Source organism: Miniopterus schreibersii (genome assembly GCF_964146895.1).
Source record: "Miniopterus schreibersii genome assembly, chromosome: 19".
Taxonomy (NCBI): Eukaryota; Metazoa; Chordata; class Mammalia; order Chiroptera; family Miniopteridae; genus Miniopterus; species Miniopterus schreibersii.
Window position 1 is genome coordinate 12,017,197 of NC_138119.1, and position 27,494 is coordinate 12,044,690.

At 48.9% G+C, this 27,494-nt stretch overlaps 2 protein-coding genes across 5 annotated transcripts; both read right to left on the bottom strand.

The window, feature by feature from the left end:
* Nucleotides 1-5,515: 5,515 nt before the first annotated feature.
* On the bottom strand, nt 5,516-11,086 carry ECM1 (extracellular matrix protein 1). Its single transcript, XM_081121309.1, has 12 exons — nt 10,843-11,086; nt 9,546-9,587; nt 9,355-9,465; nt 9,151-9,228; nt 8,951-9,043; nt 8,594-8,650; nt 8,452-8,466; nt 8,021-8,319; nt 7,391-7,765; nt 6,682-6,902; nt 6,430-6,517; nt 5,516-6,020 (listed from the first exon to the last, which is right to left on the bottom strand). Exons 1-12 carry the CDS (start codon nt 10,910-10,912, stop codon nt 5,790-5,792), a joined length of 1,680 nt encoding a protein of 559 aa, XP_080977435.1. The 5' UTR covers nt 10,913-11,086; the 3' UTR covers nt 5,516-5,789.
* An 825-nt stretch (nt 11,087-11,911) lies between these two features.
* Nucleotides 11,912-26,113, bottom strand: TARS2 (threonyl-tRNA synthetase 2, mitochondrial). 4 transcript variants are annotated; one of them, XM_081121500.1, is made up of 18 exons: nt 25,974-26,113; nt 25,484-25,680; nt 25,053-25,176; nt 23,883-24,007; nt 22,976-23,093; nt 22,796-22,860; nt 22,451-22,529; nt 20,423-20,569; nt 20,145-20,243; nt 19,647-19,864; nt 19,008-19,170; nt 18,671-18,808; nt 18,433-18,510; nt 14,444-14,544; nt 14,143-14,244; nt 13,889-13,961; nt 13,175-13,289; nt 11,912-12,288 (listed from the first exon to the last, which is right to left on the bottom strand). In XM_081121500.1, the coding sequence occupies exons 1-18, from the start codon at nt 26,046-26,048 to the stop codon at nt 12,140-12,142; spliced, it is 2,166 nt and encodes a 721-aa protein (XP_080977626.1). In that variant the 5' UTR covers nt 26,049-26,113; the 3' UTR covers nt 11,912-12,139. The 4 variants fall into 4 exon arrangements, with proteins under 4 accessions (XP_080977626.1, XP_080977628.1, XP_080977627.1 ...); XM_081121502.1 differs by lacking the exon at nt 25,484-25,680 and having other exon boundaries at nt 11,913-12,288; nt 25,974-26,084; XM_081121501.1 differs by lacking the exon at nt 14,143-14,244 and having other exon boundaries at nt 11,923-12,288; nt 25,974-26,084.
* Nucleotides 26,114-27,494: the final 1,381 nt, after the last annotated feature.

Sequence of the window (27,494 nt, forward strand, 5' to 3'; positions counted from 1 at the left end):
AACTAGGGATAAAAGAGGACTTTCTTACAATGACGAAGGATACCTATAAAGCACCAACAGCAAACATCATATCAGTGGTGAAATGTTGAGATTAGTGAAGTGATTTACTGCTGCGTAGCATATTACCTCAACACTGCAGTGGATTAAAACAATAAACAATATCTCAGAGATTCTATGCATTAGAAATGTGGAAGTGGCTTAACTGAATGGCTCTGGCTCAGGGTCTCTCGTGGGGCTGCAGTCCGCAAGTCAGCCGGGGCTGCAGTCATCTGGCCTTGACTGGGGCTAGAGAACCCTTCCAAGCCCCTCACCTGGCTGTTGGTTGGAGGCCTCAGTTCCCTGCACGCGGACCTCTGCTCACAGATGGCAGCTGGCTTCCCTGGAACTAGTCTCCAAGAAAGAGCAGATGCCACTATGTCTTGTATGTCTTAGCCTCAGCAATCACACACCATCACTTCTGCCATGCTCAACCGGTCACATAAACAATACGGGAGGAGACTGCGGGAGGCTGTGAAGGCCAGCGGGCAAGAATCACTGGGGGCCATCTGGGGGGCTGGCTACCGCGCTCAGGACAAGACAAGGTCAGGGTGCCTTCTGTCTCTGCTTCTCATCAACGTTACTTGGAGGTTATCCAGGGTAGTAAAAAAAAAAAAAAGAAAGAAGCCCTAGCTGGTTTGGCTCAGTGGTTAGAATGCCGGCCTTCAACTGAAGGATGCAGGGTTCCATTCCGGCCAAGGGCAGGGACCTCAGTTGCAGGCTTGGCCCCAGGGGGCGCGTGTGGGAGGCAACCAGTGAATGTGTCCCTCTCACATCAATGTTTCTGTCTCTCTCTCTCCCTCCCTCCATCTCTCTCTGAAAAAGCAATGGAAAAAATATCCTCAGGTGAGGATTAAAAAAAAAGAAAAAGCAAAAGGATTAGAAGAAACAAAATTATTAATATTCCCAGTGGATGTGACTGTGTGCATATAAAAGCTCAGGCTCCACAGCTAAGAGGTGCTTTCTTTCCCTCCTAACCACCAGGAAGCCCTAACATTGCCGTCTTTCTAAAACCCATTCCATTGAAAGAGAGTCGAAGGTCCTAGGCGATGGGCAGGGCTGCCCTGAAAGAGTTGAAGCTAAGTTAAAAAAGACAGGAAAGGATAAATCTTCAGATTACGAAAAAGTCTAAACAACATAAAAAGGAAGCAAAAGCAAAAGAGAGTTAAACAAACAAACACACTGAGACTTTATGTGAAGACTATCTTGAAGAAAAAGGAGGGGAAGGGGGGAGGGGGGAGGGAAGGGAAGGACTCCTAGAGGAAACAGGCACTGGGAACAGCAAGGGCCAGCCTTGGGTGCACAGGAGCTGGGGCGGCTGTTTTACAGCAGCATGATCGGTGGTCTTTGTACGTCCCTTCGAAAATAGTCTATAAACTACTTGGAAAATGTGTGTCGATGTTTCTCTCTCTCCCTTCCTCTCTCCAAAATCAATAAAATAAAATTTAAAAAAGGGAAAAAAGGTTAAAATGACAAATTTTGTTATATATATTTTACTACAATCTTAAAAAGTTAATAATGTAATATACCAAAAACTATTGAATCGTACGCTTTAATTTGGTGAATAGTCTGGCTATGTGAATTATATATCTCAAGAAAGCTTTTTCTGAAAAAACCTAAGTGATTGTTTTTAGGGGGTAAAACTATGAAGAAAAAGCAAGTCAGTGATCACTATAAACATCAGGAGAGCAGGATACTGGGTACTTTACAGGGGTGGGAGGAGTCTGTGACCAGAAACCGGCATTATGGGGTGCTGGAAATGGCCTTTTCTTGACCTGGGTGGTCGTTGCAGGGAGTTTCATTTTATAATAATCCACTGAACTATTCATTCATGTTTAGGACACTTTTTTTAAAAATTGATTTGAGAGAGAGAGAGAGAAACATCGATGAGAGAGAGAAACATCCATCTGCTGCCTCCCCTTTGCGCCCTGACTGGGATCGAACCCATGACCCCTCTGTGCACAGTATGATGCTCCGACTGAGCCACATCGGCCAGGGCCATGTTTAGCACACTTTGAAAATGTGTGTTATTTTTCACCATGCTTTATTTTTAATTTAAAATTCAGTAAGAACAAAGTATTGAGGGGTTGAAGGAGCGTGGCTTGTTGAGTAGACAGTAAGTGTCTGCCACAGGGAAACAGCGCTTACCCATTGAGCAGAGGGGGTAGAGGATTCTATTCGGAGGCAGCAGCATGTCCAGGTGCAGATGTACAGAGGAATGGGAACCTGAGGCACTGAAAGGTGACCAGTCCAGTTCTGCCCGGGCTTAGAGAACAAGTGGGAAGAGGCGTGTGTGATGAAGTCTGAGGACTGGGCAGAGGCCAGATGGTGGAGAGCCGGGCAGCCATGTGGGGGTGTTTTAGACATTGTCCTAAGGGAACAGTGCGGAGTCACTGAGTGGTTTTATTTTTATTTTTTTTAATTAAATATATTTTTATTGATTTCAGAGAGAGGAAAGGAGAGGGAGAGAGAGAGATAGAAACATCAATGATGAAAGAGTCATTGATCCAGCCCACAACCTGGGCATGTGCCCTGACCGGGAATTGAACCCTGATTGCCTGGATCCTAGGTCGATGCTCAACGGCTGAGCCACGCCCGGCCGGGCCACTGAGTGGTTTTAAAGCAGTGAAGTGATCTGATCAACTCAGTTAGCTCATTCTGCCTGGAACATGGGGAAGACTGGACACGGTCTGGAGTAGAACCAGGAGACCAATTAAGAAGCCATTTCAATAATTTTGTGGGTTGGTGGAAGCTTGGACTAGGGTGGAGGCTGTGGAGAGGTGAGGAATACAGTGTTCTGGTCAAGGGCACGAATCTTGGATGCAGGCTTGATCCTGGGCCCCAGTCGGGACAATCAATCGATGTAACACATCAGTTTCTGTCTCTCTCTCTTCCACTCTTTCTGAAAAGCAATGGAAAAAATATCCGCCAGCCCAGACGGTATGGCTCAGTGGTTAAGCATTGACCCATGAACCAGGAGGTCAGGGCTGGATTCCCAGTCAGGGTACATGCCTGGGTTTTGGCCCAATCCCCAGCAGGGGGCATCCAGGGGGCAGCTGATCAATGACTCTCATCATTGATGTTTCTCTTTCCCTCCCTTTCCCTTCCTCTCTCGGAAACCAATAAAAATATATTTTAAAAAAAGAAGAAAAAATATCCTCAGGGGAGGATTAAAAAAAATCTGTTCACATCACTTTTCTTTTTTAAAAAAATTTATTGATTTGAGAGAAAGATGGATTTGTTGTTCCACTTATTTATGCATCATTGGTTGATTCTTGTATGCACCCTGACCAGGGATTGAACCTGCAACCTTGGTGTATCCAGAGGATGCTCTAACCAAGGAAGCTACCCCGGAGGACCTTTGTTCACATCATTTTTCTTTCGCAATCCTTCAACAGGTGCTCATTGCCAGGTTGGCATGACTTCTAGTCCTTCAAGATCTTCCAGAAAGCATGACTAAGTCTAAATTTCTGACCTCGTGCCTAGCTACTCCCCCACACCATTTACACTACTCAGTGGCTCTTCGTATAGACCAACCACAATTTCTGCTTTATGACCTTCTCCAAGACCTCTCTGACACCCAGGATCAGACATTCAAGTCTCCACAGAGCTAAAAATCCTGGAGGACGGTATTTTAGACTTTTTTATAGCCAGAATACTTAGCAGTTTGCCTAACACGAAACGGACACTGTTTTACTTTAGCTGACCTTTGCATACATCCAGGGCTTTGTAAACCTCTCGTTCCCTTCCAGCAAAATCCTACTCCAGTTCGAATCCCTCCAGGAAGCTTTCCGGGCCCCTCCAAGTAGTTTGGGGCTCTGACTCCGTAATCCACCGCCCCTGGACTTAAGCATATTTTAATAATTTACCTATATAACTGCAATACATGTTAACACTTCCACCTTTTCTTGGAAACTAACAGTAGCCCTATCCATGCTTGCAGGCTCTATCCGAAGCCAACTCCTCCATTTAATGGTTCGCTGACCCCTAGCGAGAATGACTTTTAACTCAGCTCGTGATGCGCGCACCTATTTGGCACGGACACCCTTTCCTTACAGCTCGCTGCTGCTTTCCCGGCTGCCTTCCTCTCCTCCCCGGCAGACTGTAAACTCCGAGTCCGCTGGTCACGGGCTGCCGGTCCAGCACTCGGCTCCGCGTGTTCCTAGAGCAGCCTAAGGCGTAGTTCGCGGACCGGCCAGCGCGTCGCTCGGCCCAGGGGGACCCTGCCCCGCCCAGCGAGCTCCCTAAGACTCCCGCCCCGAAGCGCTGGCCCCGCCTCCCCTGCCAGTCCCTGGGTCCTAGCGCCCGTCGTGGGGGACGCGGGATATCCGCTCATGCGCAGTGACGCTCTTGGAGCGCGTGACGCGCGCGGAGGCCGGGTCGCCCCGTACCCGGAGGACAGGGTTGCTGGTGAAGGGGCGGGGCCCACCGCGGTTATCGCTTGCTCATTGGCTGCCGTGCCGACGGACTGGCGAAGGAGCCACTAAGATGCTGCTTGGTTAGAAACAGCCATCCCGGCAAAATATAAATAAGTAAATAAACAAAAGGCTGTGGAGGAGGGGAGTGGCGGTGTCGGCTTGAGCGCTGTGGGGGCTCAGCTTGTCCCAGTTCCCCCATAACCCGGGCCGGGGAAGTCCTCTTTTCTGGACTGTTGTCCTGGCAGCGGAGCCTCCACGGACCCGAGTCTTAATTCCGATCTTTTCAGCTCCGGCTTCCTGGGGCAGCCTCCGAGGCTGCAGTCCCGCCACCCTGTGGTCCAGCTTAGGTCTGGCGGCGTTAGCCCTCTCCCCTCAGCATTGGCCAGACACGCTCCGCACTGGTTTCCCAGGTACTTGCCTGGCTGGCTGCCAACCAGACTTTGTAAAAGGCAAATCTGAACACATCCTCTGCCTGAAACCGCCGGTGCCCTCGCAGGCAAAGGCGCCACGATCCACTTCTAAAACCTGAGGACGAGGCGTTCTTGATGAGCTCCTCTCATCTTTCCAGCCGCATCTCAGAGGATCACCAGCAGAGTCGGGCCCTCTCAGGCTTTGTGCTTCTGCATGAGCTGTCCCTTCTGCCTGGACCGTACCTGCCCCTTGCAGCCTCTACTTCTCCCCCGGAGAAGCTCCGACCTCACCCTGAGGCCTCCCCCAGTGCCCCCGTGCTGCCCCCAGCCCTACCCCCACCTCTGGGCCCTGAGCATACAGGCAGTCTGGCAGCTCTGTACCACACCTGCTAGGTTCTTGGAATGCGAGTGGTCTGGCAGAGGAACTAGCACACTGGACATTGATGGTTCAATAGATGGATCTTGAATGAATCAACAGATGGATTCCAAAGATCAAAAGTGAAGATTAAAAAGTGTCAGGCAGGGCCGTGGTATTTGAGGGGCTCACCAAGAATATGAACCATATCTTTTTCACTTCTGAATCTTGATAGCTAGTTGACAAGGTGACAATCCTTTTAAAATATGTGAATAAGTTCAAGATACACACAAGATACATACAAGAATTCACAAATAGTGAAGTTAAGCCATTTATTTATGGTTCTGTCACAGCCTGTGGAACGACTTCTGCTCAGTCAGTGAGGGTAGGGCAGTGGGCCTCAGGGGTCAGTCACTGAAGAAAATCCCAGCAGGCAGGCTTAGGAGGGTGTGTTTGTATGTGAGACAATGAGGACACCAAATCCCAGACGTGTTTACTGTAATGTGTATTCGAGGAGGGTGGGGTGGGGTGGGGTTCCCCCAATCTGATCCTCCAAGGCTCTGGGGTGACTCACTTTTCCTTGCGCTCAGGGGTGGGGCTGGTATTTGTTCCCTGAGTTGGGTCGTGCTTCTCCTGGCCCTTGGCATCCCCTGAGTCCCCAGCCACTAGGGCCACATCCCTCAGATAATTAATGTTGAAGCAGTTAGTCTGTTCATCCCCAGGTCTTAGTTTACAGCAGAAGGCAGGGTCTCGCCAGAAGTTACGTTGGGGACCACACAGGTCACAGACGAAGGCTGATTTCTGATGAATGAGAGAAAGAAAGCAGAGATGGCGAGGGAGGGGCTTGTAAGAGGTCAGGCATGGGCACTTGGGTACCCAAAGTCCCCCTTCCCTCAGCTTCTACTGCTCTCTTCCTGGATCCCTTCCTGGGTCCCAGAGAGAATGCAAAGCTGCCTTACACAGCTAGACTTCCTGTGGTGGACAGATGTGCACATCTGGAAAGACCGAAGCTTAATAGGAACATAGCAGTGGGGAGCAGGTCAAGACAGGAATGAGGACTTCTGGAACTAAGAAAAAAATTTCTCTCCCCAGTCCTCATTATTTCTGTGGGCTGTTTTGAGGTACTAAAAGTAGGGGTAGCCTCCAGGTCTAGCCATCTCCCCTCCTCTGCATTCCCTTGGAGACTGTGACTCCCTGCACCCATACTCACCTCCTCCTCAGCACAGCAGGCCTGCTCTGGAAGTGGCAGGTCACAGCAGCGGCTAGTAACGTTTCGGATTAGCCCAGGAATCTGTTTACTATGGTAGGAAAGGGACAGGGGTCAGGGTCTTCAGGAACCCCCAGGCAATAAAAATGGTGCTTGGAGACCATGGTATTGCTCTTGTCAAGAGTGCCCCAGAGGGTGCCCCAAAGGGAGGTTTCGGGAAGGGAAGAGAGTTGGGAAGAACTGTACAAGACTTACTGCTTGGTGACAACTCTTTGGTTTCCACAGAGATAGTTCATGAGGTTGGGAGTGATTCGGCTGAGGTCAACGGTCAAGAGATCTCGGTCATAGTTGGGGTAGGGAGCCCTATGGGCAAAGCATTCATCGCGCTCAGGGCTAGCAGGGTAGTGGCAACATGAGTGGTGGTGGGTCTTTATAGCCAGTTCTCGATCACAGTATCCATCAAGAGAATCCTCCCACTGTGAGCCAGAAAGAGGGAAGTCAAAAGCCTGGACACTTGGCCCCTTCTCTCCTCACACTCCACTTCCCTGGCTGCCCCACGCCCACTCCCAACCCCAGGTGCCGAAAGGGAAGGGCAAAGAACCGGAGGGCAAGGAGGTAGCTGTGAATGTGTGGGGTTGGGGAGGGGGAGGGGGAGGTTCAGAGCTGGCCACGGAAGATGAGCTGGAACAGTAGATGGAGGGGGTCGGGTGAAGAGCTGGATGGACGGATGGCAGACAGGCACACATGTGGGATCATGGGTGGACGAGGCCGGGAGTGCAGGGTGAAGGCTCAAGATGAACAGACTCAGATGATGAACACAATGGATGGACGGACATTCACAAGCAGACGGACAGGTAAACGTGTTCACATGGGGAGGTACGTGGAGGAACGGACCAGCAGGCTCAGAGGTCAGACATGGGCAGGCAGCAGACTGGCTCTCCAGCGGGGCGGGACGCCCACTTACAGCCTTCCAGGCACAGGTGTGGTTGTTCCCCTGCCGGCAGCAGCGCTGCAGCTCCCCCTCCAGCCGGGTCAGAGTCTGCAGCCGCCTATGGACGTGGTCAGTCGGTGGGAGGTTGCGTGGCACAGAGCGGAAGCGTCTTTGGAAGCAGATGTTCTTGAGATTGTCCAGTGTCGGTTCCCCAGGGGGAAACGGCAGCTCGGTGCTCAACAATATAGGAGGCTGGTGGCTGGGGCAGGGCTGGAGCATGTAGTGTGGCTGGGGAGCTTCCTTCTGGAAGCAGGAGAATCGAGCCTCCCCCTGCTGTTTGCAGCACCAGTGGGCTCGGGTCTTGACCGAGAACTCGGCCTCACAGAATTCGGTCATTGCGTTCTCCCACTAGAGAAGAGGGCTGGGTCAGCCTAGCAACCAACTGTCCACATTCCTGTCTTCCTCCCAGGCTCCAGAAAGGCCACTGGGCCGTTAGATGGGGAAGAAGCAGAACCGTCCCTGCTCTCCTGGCATACCAAGATACGACCGACGAAAGGGGCCTAAGGTTCCCGTATACCCAGGCCTAGGCCTCTAGTCCTTAAAACACACACATACTGTCTGGGGTTTAAAGGACACCCCCAGGACGAAGAGCCCAACCCTTACCACAAGTTTTGTACATTCCATGCGCTTTGCGTAGCTGTGACAGCGGCAGCAGCGGGAATATCCCGTCTCCAGGATATTGAGGGTCTCACCCTGGCGACTAAGGTGGGAGTAGCCAGACTGTGGCAGGTTCCAAGGGCCATACACCACATGCTGACGAGTAGGCAGGCAGATCTGGTCCAGATTGTCTGGAGAAGGCCGCCCAGGAGGGAAGCCATCCAGCCGGTAGCCCCAGCCCCCTTGGGGTCGGCCCCGTTGGCAGTGTTGGGCTGAACCCTGCTGCGTGCTGGGAGCTGGCTTTTCTAGAGGGGGGGAAGCAGAGTGGGCAGGTGGATCACATGGAGGGACAGAGAAAAGCTGGATGAGTTGGGAGGGTGAGAGAAAGGATTGGGAGGAGATGGGGAAAGAGGAAGAAATGAATTTGTGGCTCTTACCTTCGGATTGAGTAGCTGAAAGGAAAAGAGAATCGAGGCATGAAAGGTATCACCACTATAGTCCACCTAAAGCAGGCCTGCCCCCCTCCGCAGGGTCCTGACACTAAAGCAGGGGGATTTACAGATGAGAGTTGTCACTCACCCTCTCTCTGCTTAGATGGCTTGGTCACTTCCTCCTGTGATGGGATAGGTGGGTCTACTGGGGTAGAAGAAGACACGTAAGCAAAAATCACGTTGGGATGGCTCTCTCTAAAAGAGGGGGTCCTGGCCAGTTCCCACTCATAGAAAGGAACTCAATAAAGAAGCAGGTGAAAATAAATGCTATTTTTATGCCAGTTAATCTCATAAGTTTGTAAATTAGGTATTATTTCCCCAATTTTACAGATGAAGAAACTAAGGCTTGGAGAGGTGACTTACCCAAGTTTACACAGCTAGTAAGTGGCAGAGCCCCCAAAGCCAAGGGCAGGCTGGAAGGTAAAGAGAAGAGGGAGTCACTTACCTTCCTTCTGTTCAACAGGGGTCTGGGGGGGGGACAGCTCTTCTTGGAGACTGACATCTTTCTGAGGGACAGGGGACTCCATTGCAGGGTTCCCTGAGAGAGAGAGGGGTCCCGAGGGTAAGGACACAAAGGAGCAAGGATCCAACTGATGCCAACAAGACTACAGTAGGCTGGAGGCAAGGGAGCGGGAGAGCACTCACCTCTTTTTATAAGGAGTTGGGGAGAGAACAGCTCCTCCTCTTGAGCAAAGATGCCTTCCTGAGAGGAACGGGGCTGCACTGCAGAAGGGAGAGTGTGTGAGTAGCCAGGCCAGGAGAGGGGGCAGGGACTTCTTTCCCCTCCCCACCTGAAGACGGGGGAAGGAAGCCAGACTAGGAACCTGGAGGGGGAAAGGGTGGACTTACCTTCACTCTGTCCCTCAAAGTGATGGCCATGCTGAGAGATGTCAGGGTGATCAGGGTGATCCACGGGGTGAGCTGGGGTGTGGGGTGGGGAAGGGGGTGCTGCATAGCCAACTAGAGGCAAGATGGGAGACAGTCAGAGCCTACAGTTCCTACTTGACCCCCAATCCCATGCCACTTCCCCAAACTCTTACCTTCTTGTAGGTACTCTGGCCCCAGCACCCTCGGCCTCAAGCCTGGAGTGAGGAAGGGTGAGTCAGGGGTGGTTTCAAGAGGCCTTTCCTGGCCCTGAGCACAGGGTGAGGAGGCAGTAGAAGTCAAAAGTGTAGGAAAGAAGGCCAAGACACCAGAAGCCTCCCCATATTGCTCCTGTCTCATGTCCCCTAGTCCATCCCCCAAACACGCCTAGACATGAATCACTGGGTTCTGAGAAAGCCTCTGATATTCTGACAGCCTCACCTCTACCAGATTCAAAGCCTTGGGTCTCCCAAGTCTGGGCCTGAAGGGAATATGACATATGGGGCTGGGGAGGAAGACCCTAATCTCTTGTCAGTGCCACTCCCTCAGGACTTCTGGGCTCTCCCCACAGCCTCTCTGTTGCAATGCTTCCCTAGCTTTCAGAGGAAAAGTTCGGAACCTTGAACTGATTGGAGCCTCACCTGTCCGTTTCCTCCACCTACCCTCCTATTCCAAGCCCTTTAAACATCTTTGGGCCTGATAGCGAGCCTACCCAGAAACTTAAGTGCTTCCTTCCCCCTTGGCTAGTCCCAGATTCTCCTTAGTTTAGGTCTCAATTTAGGACTGGGGAACTGCAGTGACTCAGGACTGAGGCAAATCAGCCCTCAGCCACAGGGAAAAGAATCCCTGGTAGCTGACCTGCAGTCCCAAAGACTAGGACCTAGGAGGATCAGGGAGATGGGGCCTTACAGACACAGACTAGATGCTCTCAGCAGCTCCCCTCAGTAGCGTTTTATTCAGCATCCAAGCAGATAAAGTGTGTGTGCTAGAGGGTGGCTGTGTCCAGTCCCCTGGGGATGGATACCCTTGCCACTCCTCCCTTAACCGGGCAGGGATTCAGTCAAGACTCTAGGTCAGCAAACGGGTTTTGAGCAGCCTGGGGCCCCTTCTTCCACTCTCCCCTGCCTAATAGGTCCCATATACACCTCCCCCAGGCAGAGGCCCTTCACTCAGGGAATCCACCTCCCCACCCCCGCCCCAGTTGTCCTTTGACTCCAAGCTTGTGTTTCTTGGCAGCAATCGCTAGGAACAATCTTTAGCAGCAACAATCTCTAGCAGCTTCCTTCTGTGCCCCTGACCCTCCTCCCTGGTTAAAGGCTTCAGTACCCAGGCCCACCTTGGGCCTACTCAAAAGCAGGAGCCAAGTGGAGAATGAACCTGCTGGTGATGAGCCACCTAGGATGGCTGGACTCAGGCCCCGCGCCCACGCTGGCCAGGGCGCCTTCCCAAGTGCTGCCTCCAGCCCCAACTCACCTCCCTCAGAGGCTATGGAAGCAACAGCCAAACAGGCCAAGACCAAGACTGCTCTGGACTTGGTCCCCATCCTGGGGCAAAAACTGGTCAGTGGCCACCCAGGAGGTGGGTCCTCAGGCAGGGCTGGGTTGGAAGGGCTGGGCTGCGGGGAGCTGCTTCTCTGGTGGCTGCTACAGCTGTAGTGAGCTTCGGGCCGCCTGCCTTCCTTTTATATGGCTGTGCGGGAACAGCTCCCGCCCTCCTCGGCTTCCTGCGTGACTCAGTCCTCACTGCTTCCCCGTGGCAGCCACTCCTCCCAAACTCACCCTGAGACATCCTGAAAGGATTGAGAAGAATGGGGGCAATGAGAGGAGAGCATTTTTATGGCCCTGAGAGAAACCGATCTGAGAATCCTGAAGCAAGAGATGTTTGAGGGCTTGTTCTGTGCCTCACCTTCTGTCTGCACGTGAGGGGAAGCGCCCACCTGCTGACCTGGGGCTGGGGGGACGGCACGAAGGTGGTCAGACTGGGGACCAGTACGCCTATCCCAGGGGCTCCCCGACCACTGAGAGGCTGGGCTGCCCCTTTTTAATTTTTTCTATTTTTTATTATTTATTTAATCCTCATCCAAGGACATTGTCTCCCTTGCTTTTCAGAGAGAGGAGAGAGAGAAACAGCAGTGTGAGAGACACATCGATTAGTTGCCTCCCACACCCTGACCAGGGCCTGGGACCGAGCCTGCCACCAAGGCACATGCCCTTGGCCAGAATCAAGCCCGGGACCCAGCAGTCCCTGGTCTAATGCTTTAACCACTGAGCAAACGGCCAGGGCAAGTTTTTAAAAATTGATTTTAGAGAGGAAGGAAGAAAGAGAAATTTGTTGTTCAACTTATTTATGCATTCGTTGGTTGATTCTTATGTGCCCTGACTGGGACTCAAACTTGCAAACTTTCGGTGCACAGGGTGATGCTCCAACCAACAGAGCCACACCAGCCAGGCCTGGGTTATCCCTTTTCAATTTCTCCTATACCCTGGGACAAAAGAGGGAGACAGAGTCAAAACCTTTTTTATCCCCATCAGGAGTCAGAGATGAAGACACAACCCCAGTAGCTTCAAGTTTATTATTTTTAGTTTCACTCTCCTCACATGCAAACAGCTGTAGCTTCTCCTAGACCAAATCTCTCTTCAGGAGAGTAGTTCAGGCCTCCGTACAAGTTCTAAAGGGTCTGGGTATTCCAGACTCTCAGTTAGGTTGGCCTCTCCCATGTTCAGACAGGCTGATGGCTCCTGCAGGTCTCTGTCACATCAATATACAAAGCTCAGAAAATTTCTTCAGCATTTGGGACCCTGGAGTTCTGCAGCTCCTGCAGCCGCCCCACAGCCTCTGTCAAGTCCCGTTCTCCAAGTCGACGATTATCTCGAGTCCGAACATTCACTGTCCTCCTGCTCTGTTCTTTCTGGCCAACCACTGCAAGAAGAGGGGACATTTGGGTATCTCAGGGCAAATTTATCCACATGGGATATCTCCCTTTGCTATGCAGAAATTGAAGAGACCTAAATCTTTAGAAAGGGTGACAGCAGAGCCAAGATATGGCTCAGGGAAGGATATATTTAGCTGTTCCTTGCTCTTCAGTTCCTTGCCCCTGCTGAGGAGATAAGAAAATGCTTCAGGCATTCTCCTGTATGTCTTATCACTTCTAGTCAGGAGCCCAGGGGTCAGAGATGGTAGGGTGAGCCAGAGCAAGAAAAAAAAAATCAAGCTGACCCAAAGAGGAAGAGTGTGAGTGTGTGTGTGTGTGCACGCACACGCACGTGAGAACATTAGAGAAAGTGGAGGTGGCAGCAGTGGCAGACACATGCGAGTCCAGGGACTGTGGGGCAGCTTGCTCCAAGTGCTGGCAGCACGAGTGGGTGTGAAACTGGAGAACCAGACAGCAGCTGAGGAGTTTCTGCTCCTTGCTTTCCAGACAGAGCTCTGAACCTTGGAAAATGAAAAAAGGAACGAGCAGGGCTACACTTTTCTCCTCAAGGCCTTTCTCCTCATCTGGCAGGGCTGACTCCATCTAAGTCTAGAATAAACAAAGCTGGCTAATTAATGCCTTATTAACCCTTCCTGTCCTCTTCTCTCTGACTCGCCCTTGGTTAATCAACCTAACAGACACCAAGAGCTACAGTAAGGGCCAGAAGGTAGTAGGTGTCGGGGGACGGAAACTAGCGTCCGAATGGCTCAGGCATTGTGAATCCTGGCTCCTATCCAGCTCACGAGTTGAGCCCCAATTAAGCCAAATATGCAGATGACCAAACTTAATATGAAAGAACAGTGTACAGGGCAGGCGCTTGACCTGGTCATTTACCAAACTGAAAATTGTAGTTGGCGAGCTGAGCCCGGCGGACTCTCCGGCTAAGGGTCAGTTTGGAGTCAGCGTCCAGGTCACCGACCAGTCCTCCAGCCCGCAGGCTCTGCTGTGCCTGGAACAGAGATTTGGTGACAGGAAATTAATTTAATGGAAGGCTAAGGAGCTAGAACAGTCTGATATCAACCTTCCTCCAACCCCCCCCCCCTTTCCTCCTTCCTCTGCCTCAAGGCTCTGTGGTTCTCACAGACATTTTCTCCTCACTGTCTCCACACTGAGGCCCTGCCCTAGCCCCCTGCAGCTCCTCTGTCTGCCTCCTATGGAGCCCAGCCTGCCAGCGATTCCCTGGACTGCTTGCCTCTAGCCACCACTCTACCCAACCAGCTGCTTGGCTCTGGGACAGCCCATATCCTTGTTTCTCTCTAGAAAGGAAAAAGAAAACCAGCATTTATCCAACCCCCTTTTGTGCCAAGTGCTCTGTTGTCAGCATTTCATGTATGTTGGTTTGTTTAATTTTCATACATCTCCACCAGGCAGGGATCCGTTTCATTCCTCAGATGTGGAGTTTCCAGCATACAGGCCAGCAGCCATTGGAGCCCAGTCTTGTGGTTCCAAGTGCCGTGCCCCTCCCCCGCCCTGGTGGTCTCTTCCTATGCACTGCTCATGTCCCCTATTAGTCTTGCTTTGGCCCTGTCTTAACCCCCAACTCCTCACCTCCCTGGCATAGTCCTCCTGCTCAGTCCCCACAGGGATGACCATCACCTGGAATGGGGACAGCCACAGCGGCCTAGTTGGGAGAGAACAGGGGAGGGCAAATTACTTACTTATTCTGGCTCTGACTATGAGTGTGGCTGCAGCGAGCAGACTGGAGAAAGAAATGGAAGCTGGAGTCTGAAGGGAGCCAGGATCTGGGGCATGTACTATCTGATTTGAGGGTCAGAACCAAAGCCTGGAGCCAGGGGTCTCACCATTTTCCCCCACAGCTCTCTGCCAGCACTCCCAACATCCTTTCCACAGAACCCAGGACCGCTCGGTGAATGAGGACTGGACGCTCCAGGGCCCCGGCCTGCCTTGGGGGAAAAGGGAGGTGGGTGGAACGAGGAAGCAGCACCAACTGTGTAATCAAGCTCACCCTCCAGTCCTCAGTATTCAGGCCCAGCAGGGGAGGGTGTGGAGGATTCGGTTATTTTTAGAGTCAAAGGTAGAAGAAGTTGATCTCCACCTATTCCATGGACAGCCAAGGGAAAAGGGGCTGGCAAGGTTCTGTACCCCTTGTACTGTAGGTCAAATCTCAGGGGCAGCTGGAAGTCAAGCTGGATTGTCCCACACTGATGGAGCCGACCTAGGGCATCATGGAGGTGCACGTCAATCTGGAGGGGACAGATGGGAGGGTGTGAGAGAAACCAGAGCCAGTATCCTCCATGACCTGTGCCGCCCGCCTTTCTACCTACCCATGTCCCAGGCTGCTCTGAGAGACATGTCCCCCAGCTGTATCATACTCTACTTCATTCAGTGGGGACGCTGCCAGTGACTCTCAGTGGCTCTTCCCACTTAATAATGGTACCATAATATTAGGGGACATCAACAGGCACATGAATGACCCATCCATACCCTGGCCTCTCAATTCCTTGAGCTCATCTTAGAGACCTTCACCCACACCCACGCTATAGCTATCCTGTCATTGCCCAGAATGGCTGTACCTCTGAAACAGTCCACCCTGCTTTGCTTACCATCTCTTGCTTCTCTAGCACTGAGTTATTCCTATGAATAGCTCTTCAGTGTGTAGGTTCTTAATACCTTTCTCTTCCCATTCACAGGCCCCTCCCGCCTTTGATTCTTCCCTATGCAGCTGTAACCACTTTCCCAGGTTCCCTGTATCATTGTTCCTCTGTCATGCCCACATGGTAAACCCCACCCTGGTGGCACCCTCCCCTCCCACCTCCTCGGCACTGTAACAGAACTGCTCAGTGTGGCCCAACATGGCACAGGCCACACAGATGCAAAAATAGACTGATGCCACCATGCAAGTCCTTGTTTCGCACCTCAGCTGGACTCTTGCTGCTGCCCCTAATTCTTTCGCTGCTTTAATCAGCTCTGTGTCCTGTTCTCCTCAAGGATTTTCAAGCTTTCTCCTCTCTCTTCATAGTTTCACTACCCTCACTGACAAGTCTCCTCTCCTCCATTCCCATCTCACCCAATGATCCTTTTCCCTATTTCACGGAAAATTCAGATAATATCGTGAGATGGGGAAATGTCTCAACTTCTGTCACCATACCTACAAACTTCCTTGCATGCACCTCCAGCCTTTCTTTATGCTCTCAAAACAATGGCAAAGGTTGTCCCTTCCGTGAAGGGCTCTCAAAACCACCCTTCTAGTCTTCTCAGGAACTTCTCCTACTGAAACCCCTTCGACAACTTCAACTTCTCTCTGACCCAAACAGGCATACTCTCCTTAAAGCACTTAAACATTTTCAAGTCTCTCCTTTCATAAACATCTTTTTTTGACTACTCAGGCCCTTAGTAACTCTCTTTTGCCTCTGTAAAAGCCAAAGTTCTTGAAAGAGTTATGTTCATTCACTCACTTCTGACTCCACCCCCACTCTCCACTTTACCAAAAATGGTCCTGCAAAACCTAACAGCCTTGAGCTCCGCCTTCGCGCTAGTCTTTCTAGAAACCCAGCTTTGCTCTTATCGGTGCCGGACAGCATCCCCAAGGGGCAGGTGCAGTGCAATTCATGATGACCAATAAACTGGACCTGGCAATGTGGCTTTCTTGCTCGTTCAGTTTCCTGCTCTGCCCTGTTTGCTCTGCCTCTTCTTGGGTTGCATGAAGCAGCAAGTTTTTAGCAACGTGCTTTGCTGGCAAATGCTCTTACCAGAGATCTGAGGCTGCACCAAAGATCATCGCACTTCCAGTTAAGCAGACCGTTCCTGGCCCAAGCTCTGTTAGAGGACAGCTGCCACTGCCTCTTGTGTTCGCTCATCTTTGTCAGCTCCTATCCTGTTACAATGAATATTTTCCCAGTCTTGCTATTCTCCTTGCTTCATGTTGCCACACAGACAAAAAGGTCCTCGATGCAAAGAGTTCAGAGTTTACCTCTGCTGAGGTCTAGCGTGAATAAATTAAGCACTAATCAACAGAACACTGAAATTCACTGATTGTATTGAAACACAGGGGTGGGCAAAAGTAGGTTTACAGTTGTTCGTGTGGAAAAGAATACAATAATGAATAAATAATACAAGAATAAATTCTGTGTTTCGCATACTGAGCTGTAAACCTACTTGAGAAACAGAGTTTATTCTTGCTTTATTAATTATTGTATTCAAAAGTGGATACAACTATAAACCTACTTTTGCCCTGCCCTGTATACTCTTCGATATTCCTCCTGAAGAAACCATATTGTTGGGCCTTGTTTAATGAATTCAAGATTACTATGGAACATATAATAATGAAACCTGCTTGCCCAGTCTGTGAAAAGCTTGTATCCACAGCATTTCCTGTACAAGCAGACTTGCACCAACAGTTGCAGTTTAACATCCAGCAAAGTTATATATAAGTAAACATTATTAGTAGCTGGTACTTCTGCTAGGGGTTGTTAATTCCAGGTGTGAATTTACATAAATGTATCTTAATGGAAAAATAACATTTTCCTGGTATGTTAAATCAAATCTTTAAAAAAGTTTTCAAGAAAATTTTACTCTTCTGGGTTGTTAATGTTTAAGGAAATTTGTATTTTGTGAAAAATGTATCAATTTTTTTAGATGCTGCTGTGCCTTTATCATGAAGTACATTTATTTCTCAAAACTGTAAAAACAGCTCTAAAATTTGTTTCAACCTAATTGGTAACCTGAGTTTATACCTGGCATGAGTTCATTAAGGTAATATTGACATCTGTGGATTCAGTATATTTTGAGACAGTATTTTTTACCATTCATGAATTCTGGTTGATGATTTAAACAAAAGCACTTCCTAATGTATTTGATTTCAAATTGCTATTAAATTGCTTTTGTGCTGCCTTGTTAGAACAGATTTATTTTGGATGTGCCATTATAAGAACAATTCTATAGTGTCTTATGCTATGACCTTCCAAAATTTTATTTCCATAATTACTTCTGTGGATTTGAGTATTTATAAAAGGCTCAGCTGTATGCTTGTTAGCCAACTGGGTAAGTATCTGGGATCTCCTAGCTGTTTTACATCAGATAGCAGTAGCCATACAACTGTCCTTTCCAAGACCCATTGAATAATATTCCTCAGATAGGAAACCCTTTTTTACAAGTTTGTGGACACACAGGCTATTAGTATTATTATAGTTTACAGAATTACCTACTAGATCAGATTCTTGAGTACCAATTTTCTTGGTTTCTTAGGCTTAAATTTTCATAGACAACTGCAGCAGTGAAGATGCCTTTTGAAAGGAAGGTAACTGAAGACTGAACACATGACTATACTTAATGTCTGTTCTGAAATAATAATGGAGACTACAGATTATATACCCATCAAATCTGATTTAAAAGGTTATGTGGAAACGTTTGTAGGTAAGGTAATTGATTGGGAATGGGGCTGGAGGGGGCGTTTTGGGGGAATAGTGTACATTTCAATTTCATAATGCATGTATAAATTTGAGGGAATTGGATACATTATGCATCTGTATTTCAGTTGTATAATATGTTAAGTCCTCTTTGTTGAGCTTAAAATTTTTTTAATCTGTATTACTGTTGCATGATTGGAAATGTTTAAAACATTGCAAAAGTTTTAGTAATATAATGGTTTTTATAACCAATTTTCTTCTGTCTGCATGTAATTTAGATTTCTCAAATACATTCATTGGTAACTTAAAAACAAACAAACAAAAAACCTAACAGCCTTTTTACTAAATCCAGCAGACACTTTTCAGTTCTTTTTTCTCCCTGACTTCTTTCACTTCTTCCAACTCGCCATGTGAGTTTTCACCCTTCCCCCCACAGCCTCTGCCTAAACTGTTCCCTCCTGAAACACCTTTCACTTGGCCAACAATTATGTTTCTGATTGGAAAGAGTCCTGCAGGAAGCCTTTCCTGACCCACCTGAGTAGCAAGCTCCCTTAGCACCTACAATCCTACAGTCCTTACTAGACCATAAGTCCCATGGGGGCAGGAACTGAATTGCTTTTCTTTATATTCTACAGAAGTTAAAAAATATTTCATTTTCTCTATTAAATATTTAATAAAACAACAAAAAAAGAATAAATAAAACTCTATCCAAAGTCTCCAGCTTACCTTAGGCCCATAGAAGGCACCATCTCCAGGATTGAAATCCCAGGGTTCTCCAAACTCTTCCAGGGCCTGGTGAAGGACCTTTAGAGGGAATGAGACAAGAGAGGACTTTAAGAGCAACATATCCCTCCCACAAATGACCCTCTCAGCATATATCTCTACTGAGGACCCTGACTCCCACCTGTCTCCCCTTTCATTGGAGAGTGGTATATCCACCTCTGATTCCCTACTACCTGCTTACCTGCTCAGCTTGGTCCCAAAGACAAGGCTCTCCCAGGAAGCCAGACGGCCGGGTAGACAGTGCTAAGCGGAAGGAGAATCCAAGGACAGCATAGACAGAGCGGAGGAAATCAAGGCAGCCTCGGATCTCTGCTTCTAGCTGGGGGAGGAAGTAAGGGTGGATGAGCTGTGTGCTAGCTAGAACTCTGGGGTGATGGCAGTTTGGGTAAACACAGGGCAAAAACACAGAGGAAAGTTGGGGATAGCACACAGCTGAACTGAGGGTCAGGACTGTTGGTGGTTCACAGGGAGAATGGAAGGTGGTTAGAAATGCCCTGGTGGAGCTGGGGAAGGGCCACCTGGTCCGGTGCACAGAAGATGTGAGCATCGTCCTGCTGGAAGCAGCGTAGGCGGGTCAGTCCTCCCAGACTGCCAGAGGCCTCGGCCCTGTGAAGAGCCCCAAAGTCTGCCAGTCGCAGGGGCAGCTCTCGCCAGGATCTGGGCCGGTGGGCGAACATCAGGCTGAGATTGGAGTGGGAAGGGGTCAGTGTCACAGGGAAAACTAGCTCCTGAAGACTGCTCCTCTGCCCATTCGGCGTGTTTCCTTTCCCTGAACCATCAGCTAAGGACCTCTTTGGCCTTGGCATGCCCTCCCTGAGTCCTGTCAATCTCTGCTCATTGCCATCAGAGCCCTGCATGGCTCAAAGGGAATTTCTCAGTAACAACAGACACCATATACTGTGCACCTGGTCTGTGATAGGCACTGAGTTGGAAGCAGAACCTCAGACAGCAACTCCAAACTCTTGATGTTACACATAAGGACATAGCTTAGAGTGGTACAATGATCTCAAATTCACATGGTTAGCTAGAGGGCAGACTCAAGACTCAAATCAGGTGCCCCAATACTCTTACAAGGTGCTTCATATTACTTAACATTTAGCAGCCTGGGTGCCCAGCCTCAGCCCTGGGAGGCCCCAGGCCTTCTGGCTCCAGCTCACCAGTGTGCAGGGCAGTTCATGGGCTTGAGGGCGAGTGTGTCTGTGGGATGGCTGGTAGAGTGGTCACTCTGGGAGCTGGTGGGCTTGTCAGAGCCTGGGGACTGCAGGGCAAACATGTCTTCCTGATAATGCTCCCAGTGCCCTGACAGTTCCCAGAGTTTTGTAGAAAACAGTGTGGGCGTTTTTACTTCTGAGAAACCACGGTGGGTGTACTCGGCCTGCAAAGGAGGGTACAGACATGGAAGGTCAAAGTGACTGGGGGAGAAGGGAGGGTGGCAGCTATGTGATTCTCTTGGGTCCTCAGGTCATGCCGATCACAGGCACAACCTAAGTACCATATTAACTCTGGAGACCACACTCCCCCACTGTAGACCACACATTCCTAGCGTCTTAATAAAAATCACCAGCACTTTACAGTATCTATGTTTAGCACTTGGCTTCTTTTAGGCCCTTAGGCCCTCCCTGGTCTTCCTTCCCCCAGACTTGGGTGCCCCTTACCCTGATAAAAGACACCAGGGCATTATACACTCTTGTTCCCCGAGGCAGGAAGAAGCAGCTCCCAGGACTCAGTTCATGGAAGAAGAAGAGCTCCTGTTCCTGGGGTGAGGAATGGCAGTAGTCACTTCAAGGGGGACGCGGGGGATTTGGAACCCAGAAGAAATAATGATGGAGTTGCTCAGTCTGTTGGATTCTGAATCTTCTCCCAAATTCACAATAAGGTTCCTTCATTTCATTCCAACCTTTACCATCAGCCCCCATTTCCCTAATCTCTGTACCTTCCCAATGCGCCGGTGGTCCCGTAGCTCTGCTTCCTTCCTCCATTCTTCCCAGGCCCTCAGCCCCTCTGCTGTAGGGAAGGAGATCCCTGATACTCTCTGCAGAGTCTCTGGGGCACCTGAAGACTTCCATAAGGATGACGAGTTCTGTGGGAAGACACAGGGAGTCAAAAAGATGGAGAGGGGCCCAGCTGGTGTAGCTCAGTGGTTGAGCATCAACCTATAATCCAGGAGATGCGGTTTGATTCCTGGTCAGGGCACATGTCTGGGTTGCAGGCTCGATCCCCAGTAGGAGGTGTGCAGGAGGCAGCCAATCAATGACTCTCTCATCACTGATGTTTCTATCTCCCTCCCTCTCTCTTCCTCTCTCTGAAATCAATTAAGACATATTAAAACAAAACAAAACACACACACACAAAAAAGAGCCCTAGCCAGTTTGGCTCAGTGGTTATAGAGTGTAGGCCCCCGGACTGAAGGGTCCCGGGTTTGATTCCAGCCAAGGGCATGTACCTTGGTTGCAGGCTCAATTCCTGGCCCCAGTTGGTGAGTGAGCCAGAGGCAACCAATTGATGTGTCTCTCTCACATTGATGTTTCTCTCCCTCACTCCCCTTTCCACTCTCTCTGAAAGAAAAGCAATGGAAAAAATACCCTCAGGTAAGGATTAAAAAGAATAAATTAAAAAAAAAAAAAAAAGATGGAGAAGGCTGAAGCCTCTCAACCTCTCTTGCAAACCTCAAATGATACTCTCAGTGTAAGCATCACAGGTACGCACTACTTTTCCCACCATCAACACTGGCTGATCCTCCAGACAACGCCTTGTGATGTTTATAGCCTTGGAGGTGCCTGACTCTTGATTTCTACATAGGTCCTGCTCAGGCCTAACCTTATCCTGAGGATTCTCACTACTACTGCCCTGCCAGTACCCCTGTCTTTAGTTCCTTCCCCTTCTAATTGATGACGACTCAGGGGATTAACCTGAAGATCTGGTCAAATGTCATCCTATCCATCCCCTTATCAATCTTCCATACAGCTGCAAGAAAACTCAATCTCCCACACTGTTTCCCATCCCTGGCCACATGAAATCAAATGACTCTGCTTGCTCTTTCCCTGAACAATAGTACTAACAAGAAACAGCCTGCTCAAAATAGATTCCGTGACATGGAGACATGGATCAGACTGATGAATCTCAGAAGGAAGGTGGGGGTGGGTGGGGAAAGATTAACCAAAGAATTTATATGCATATATGCATAGCCCATGGACACAGACAATAGTGTGGTGAAGGCCTGGGGAGGGGAGTGGGTATAGAGTGGAAGGGGTCAATGGGGAAAAAAGGGGACATCTGTAATATTTTGAACAAACAAAAGAAATACACAAGAAAAATAAATAATTTTAAAAAGAAAAAAAAAGAAAAAAAAGAAACAGCTTGCATTTTATAGCACTTTTAACTTTCCCTCAAACACTTTCTCCTGCATTAGTTGGTTCTGTCTCTAGATGTGGATTTACTGGTAGGAATTAACAGCCTCATTTAATAGATGGGGAAAACGGGTAAGATTTATCCAAGGCCACACTTCATGAATGGCAGAGCGAGGACGAAGCACAGATGGCTGTTTTCAATCCAGAGCCTTTTGTTCTACATGTCTGCCTTTCCCCTCACTCTCTGCTCCCATACCATCTAATAACTCACTTTGCCCAGAAACAGTATTTTCATAAAAGACACGCCCTTGACTTAGAGTGCCTGTCAAATGGTATTCCACACCCTCTATTCACAGACTTCCCTACATGACCTTGTCTAGCCTGTCCATGCCCTCTCCCTCCACCTCCTTTAGCATTTATATCCAACTATGGAATTTGAGTTGGCTTCTGGGCACTGCCATCAGACTCAAAGTTTCCTGAAGGCAGGGCCTAAGTATCCTCTCCTTCTGGATTCCCTGCTTAGCTACAGAGGAGCTGAGAGAATTATCTTCCCATTCCTGGGCCCACCTCAGTGAAAGCAGGAGTCTAAACCTAACCCTGTAATCACAACTGACCGTGAGCAGCTTCAGTCCTCCAATCTGTCCAGTATGCCGAAGGTGGGGGCCCCGGCAAAGATCAACCAACATGCCACACCTGGGAGAGAGAAGGGGCCAGTTAGTGGTTTCCAGATACTTGAGCTTTTAGTTTTCTCCCTCTCATGGCCTTTAGCTGACAGAGAGAGGAAGTAGAGAAAACTGTTCTATAGAGAGAGCAATGGGAGAGAAAAATCAATTCCTGCTCCCATTTCTTTTTCTGGAGCAACAGATAAGCTTCTGTCTTCTTTCCCTTGTCCCATTTCTGGCCTTTGTCAGTAAGTGCATCCCCACCTCCCCATTTCCCTCCATCTTGACAACTCTCACCCATACACTGTTGCTGTTGGACCTGTCACTTTGTCCTCAATCAGACGAAGCTTAAAGGGGTTATCCTGGAAGAAGGGACAAGTGAAGACAAGTCTTTATCTCCCCAAAGATGTCCTGGGAGAGAGCCACCTCTTCCCTCATGCCTCTGATCGTCCTCCTAAAACTGCATTTCCAACCCACCTTGAAGAGCCGGCGAAGCTGATCCCGGGAGGCCTCTAGCCTCCGGAACGGCTGAGCAGCAGCTGCAAGTTCCTGGCAAATTCGCTCCAAAACAGGCAGCTCTGAGCCCCGGACAGTCCTGGGAGGAGGAGAATTGGTTGGTTTGCATCCTCTAAGAAGCATCACCTGGGTGACATACCTGTTGTCTGGGGGGGGTGGGGAATCCTGCCCTCCAGAAACATCTAGAATTATTTTCTCTTAGACAACCTAACAGAAAACAAAAGTAGGAAATCAGGTGCAAATTTTATAGCTAAAGTAAGTGCTCTATGCATGAAACTAAAAGTTGAGTGCAGGCCATCTGGATGGACAAAATTAAAGCAACAGTAATGAAAAATGCAGTAAAAGTCGAATTCCTAAAGGCTGGAGAAGATAAGTTTCAGGCAGAATTAGAGACAGAAGAGAAGGAACATGGACAATTGGAGAATATGGTACCAAAATAACAGTTCAGGCCTGGAGGCCTTTCCCCTAGCCTGCTCCTCCAAATTGAACATGCCCAAGGCCCCAGAAAAGGGCCTCAGAAACCACCCAAATAAAAGGGTATGAACTTTCAGTTAGAAGGTGAATAAGGTCTGAGGAGCCAATGCATAGCATGGTGACTGTAGTTGATAACTCTGTATTGTGTAGCTGAAATTTGCTAAGAGTAGATCTTCAGTGTTCTCACCAGAAAAAGAAAAAAAAATAGGTGAGGTGATGGATTAATGAACTAGGTTATGGAAATCCTTTCACAATGTATACAAATATCAAATTATCACACTGTATTTAAAAATATTACAATTTTGTTAGTTATACCTCAAAAAAACCTAGGGAGGAAAAAGGTGAAGTCTCTAAAAAAGAAACCATCATTCTCCTCCTTCCCTGCACTACTCACCGTTCCTTTCCCAGGAAGAAATCATGGTAGAAGCCACATTCTGTGCTGGGACCTCGGCAGAGGATAGCACCTAGGAGCTGCTCAGCTGCTGCCCCCAGGATGTGGCTGCTGGAGTGCCAGAACACCTGGATCCACAAGGAAGAAGTTCATGAGTTCGTAAGCTTCTCCTGCAACCCCTAGCTCTCACATTCTCTCCTCCAAGGAGCTGTTGTGAAACCAGTATGGCTCTTCTACGAATAACTTTCATATAATGGAGGTAGTGACAACTACATAGTGAAAAGGAAAAAAACTGAATAGAAAAGAAAGCAGAGGGAACAGTACACAGAAGAGAGTACCCCCCAGCCCTACTCCTCGGGGCCTCCAGTTGTAGGTGGCCAGTCAGTCTTCCTTTGCTCTCCTGTAACATCTCCTTTTAGAGCTGCAGAGTAAACTACTTTGTTAAGACTGATTCTTTTTTTTAATATATCTTTATTAATTTCAGAGAGAGGAAAGGAGAGGCAGAGAGAGAGAGAGAGAAACATCAATGATGAGAGTGCCATTGATTGAGCCCGCAACCCGGGCATGTGCCTTGACCAGGAATCGAACCCCAATCGCCTGGATCCCAGGTTGACGCTCAACCACTGAGCCACGCCCGGCTGGGCAAGACTGATTCTTAAAGGCTGTGCTTAGTCTTTTAGTCCTTTTTTCCCTCCCCACATGAGGAATCCAGTGTGACACAACCACTGCTTTAGGACTTGGTCACCATTTATACACAGGTGACATGAGAACTCAATTTTTCTGCATCCTAATACATGAGATCTACATTACCTAAGCTGACATGAAGAGCACAAAACGGGGCGGAGGCCAGGGTGTACATGCAGTTGTGGAAGCCACGTCAGAATTAAGCTACAGATAACTTATAATGGGTGTCTCGATGGCATCCTTCTATTTTCAACTTATTACCTCTCCCTTTCACTAGCACAAATGATGTCTGCTTATAATACACCTAGGCTAAGTAAAAACTTTCATCTTAAGTTTCCAGCTTAGCTAGAAATAGTCAAGACAAGCAATCTGTGGTAGGTTTCCCTCCCAAGTGGAAATGGAGAAACTGAGGCAAAAGAAATAAACGTTAGAAACACCCACTTAAATATCTTAGTTTAGTAGCCAGTGTATTTGCGATAAGAAACTTACTGCTTTCCCCTCTGCAGAATCAAATGTCAGAAATCTGAGGTCAGCATCTGTCTCCAAAGGCCGCTCCAGATCATAAGGTTCTCCATTCACTTCAGCAGCCACTGCAGTATTTGCCAGGGTTGAACTTCAGAGGGGGGCGGGGGGGGGAGTTAAAGAAAAAGACAGGGTTACAATCCACAGGGAAAAAGAGGGACTAATCTCTTAGCAACTCCAAACTTGGAAAGGGGAAATGTGTTACCAGAGCAATAGAGCCTATTGTTTCTCCTTGCTCCTCCCCCCAAGGATAATAGAGGAAGGACTCTGAAACCAACGCAGATAAAAACGAATCCCTAGGAAAAGCTATCTTGATGGGCTGGAACAGAAACAAGCAGTTTTCTTTCTCTGCTCAGGTCCAGAGGAAGTAGAGGTAGAGGAATGAATGGGCCTGGTACCTGATCTGCTGGGCTAGTTGGTAAGGAGTTGTGTCCCATGCCACAGCCTCCACTTTCTGGCCTCCGGAAAGTGCTATCTTAATAGTCCGGCGTTCCTTCTGTGCCAGGCTTGCCAACCTCTTGACCTGAGCAGCCCATAGCTCCTCAAAAAGGCCAAGCCGCTCTACCAACCAGTGTGGAGGGGTGGGCACAGCTGCCTGGAGGGAAAGATGTTAGGAGATAACACAGGTTCCATCAGTTATTCTTGGGACTGGGGATAGTGGGAGATGAGGGGTTTTGTGTCCCTGGTTCTAATCTCTAGTATTTAAGAGGAATGGGTGCTACAGGCCCCTACGTTAGGAGTCCTACGCTCCCCAGGCTGTTGACCCCAGGAAAAAGTGCATCAAAAGGCTAGGGTAGCCGGATCTGAGGAGCCAGGGCAGGCACAGAGGGGAAAGGGTCAGGCTGGGTTACACCTTGGGCTTTGGGCTGGTTCGGAATTCTGGGGTACCTCACGCGCCGTGTGCAGCCCGCAGGCTTGTAACCCTGGGAGCCGGAGCTGTCGCCACCTCTGATACAGCCCCATGTTCGTTCAGACCGGTGCCTACATCCTCAAATGAGCGCCTCTTCTCCTTCACCAGGTTCCTCATTGGCTTCTGGCCCAGTAATACCCGTGCCTATTGGTTACTACAGCTGCCACTCTACCCTGGAACCACCTCCAGGAACTGCGAAGACGTACACCCCACACAGCAACAGCAGCGACGTGGGTGGTTCCGGATGACCGGAAGACCTACACTGTGACACCGGCAATCCCGAGACCTGCAGTTTCAGCCCAAAGTAGTAGTAAGGTGTCCTGCGGCTTTGAGGGCAGGAGCAGGAAAACTCGAGAGTGGGAGAAAAACGGCCCAGAAAGGGTAGTTAGTAATTTCTATTTAACCATAAGGTTTTCTGTTTGTTTACACAGTCTTTGCTGGAAGGTAGAAAAACACTTAAGAGTGTAGATTTTGGAAACAAAGAGACCTAGTGTAAATCCTGGAGCTGCCTGCCATTCACTATGTAATTCTGGGTAAATGATTTAATTTCTTCTATGCTTCAGTTTTCCCATCTGTGAAATGGGAATAATAGTATCACTCCCAATTGTTGATGTTAATTTTATGTAAATCATCTAACATACTGCATTGTGCATGGTAATGGGTATCAAGAGCTACAAACTATTAGAATAAATATAAGCTTTAAGGGCTGGAGCAGAGAATCTGCTGAGGGCACTTCTTGGGAGCCCATACTAATGGTGCTTATTAAGAGGGACCTAGGAGACTCTAAATCTTAGATGAGTAGGTAAGATGAAGGTAAGTGATTTAAAGCCAAACAGTTAAGTGCTGATGCTGGATTTAATCCAAGTCTTGTACTCTTCTACCACACCAGACTTACACCGGTAATAGAGTTTACTCCCAATATACTCCCCCATCACTTCAGAAAGAGCGCCCTGACCCTGGAATCTTGGCTCTCTGCTTCCTCTGCAAGACCTTTGCCTCTCATTCCCATTCTAGCTCTCAGCTTCATCCTTTCTCTTCCCTCACCATGCTATTTCTAGGACACAGGACTAGGTATACTTGATTTATTTTACACAGTAAAAACAAAAACACGGTCAGATTTTAGTAAAGTGGGAAGGGAACTGGACTTGGGGCCAGCTGTGAGGTTCTCAGTGATTCCCATTAGTGCCCTCACCTGGGAGTGGGGGTGGTTAAAGTTGGTTCTCAAGTTTCCAGCAGTGATGGAATCAAGGGTTGTGAAGGAAGAGCTGTCAGAGAAAGCTGTTTAATCTACGTTTCCGGAGGCCAGAGGTTCTGTCTGGGAAATACAGCAGTTGATCTGAGTCACAGGCACCACTCTGGATCTTGGCTCCATCTTCTTACATGTTAGACACCCTGAAATACAAAAACAAACAAGACTGTGGAAGAGGAATATTACATGTATGTGTTGGGGAAAAGGCAGTGAGAATTTTTAAATGGCATTCACAAAGTATGACAGCAGG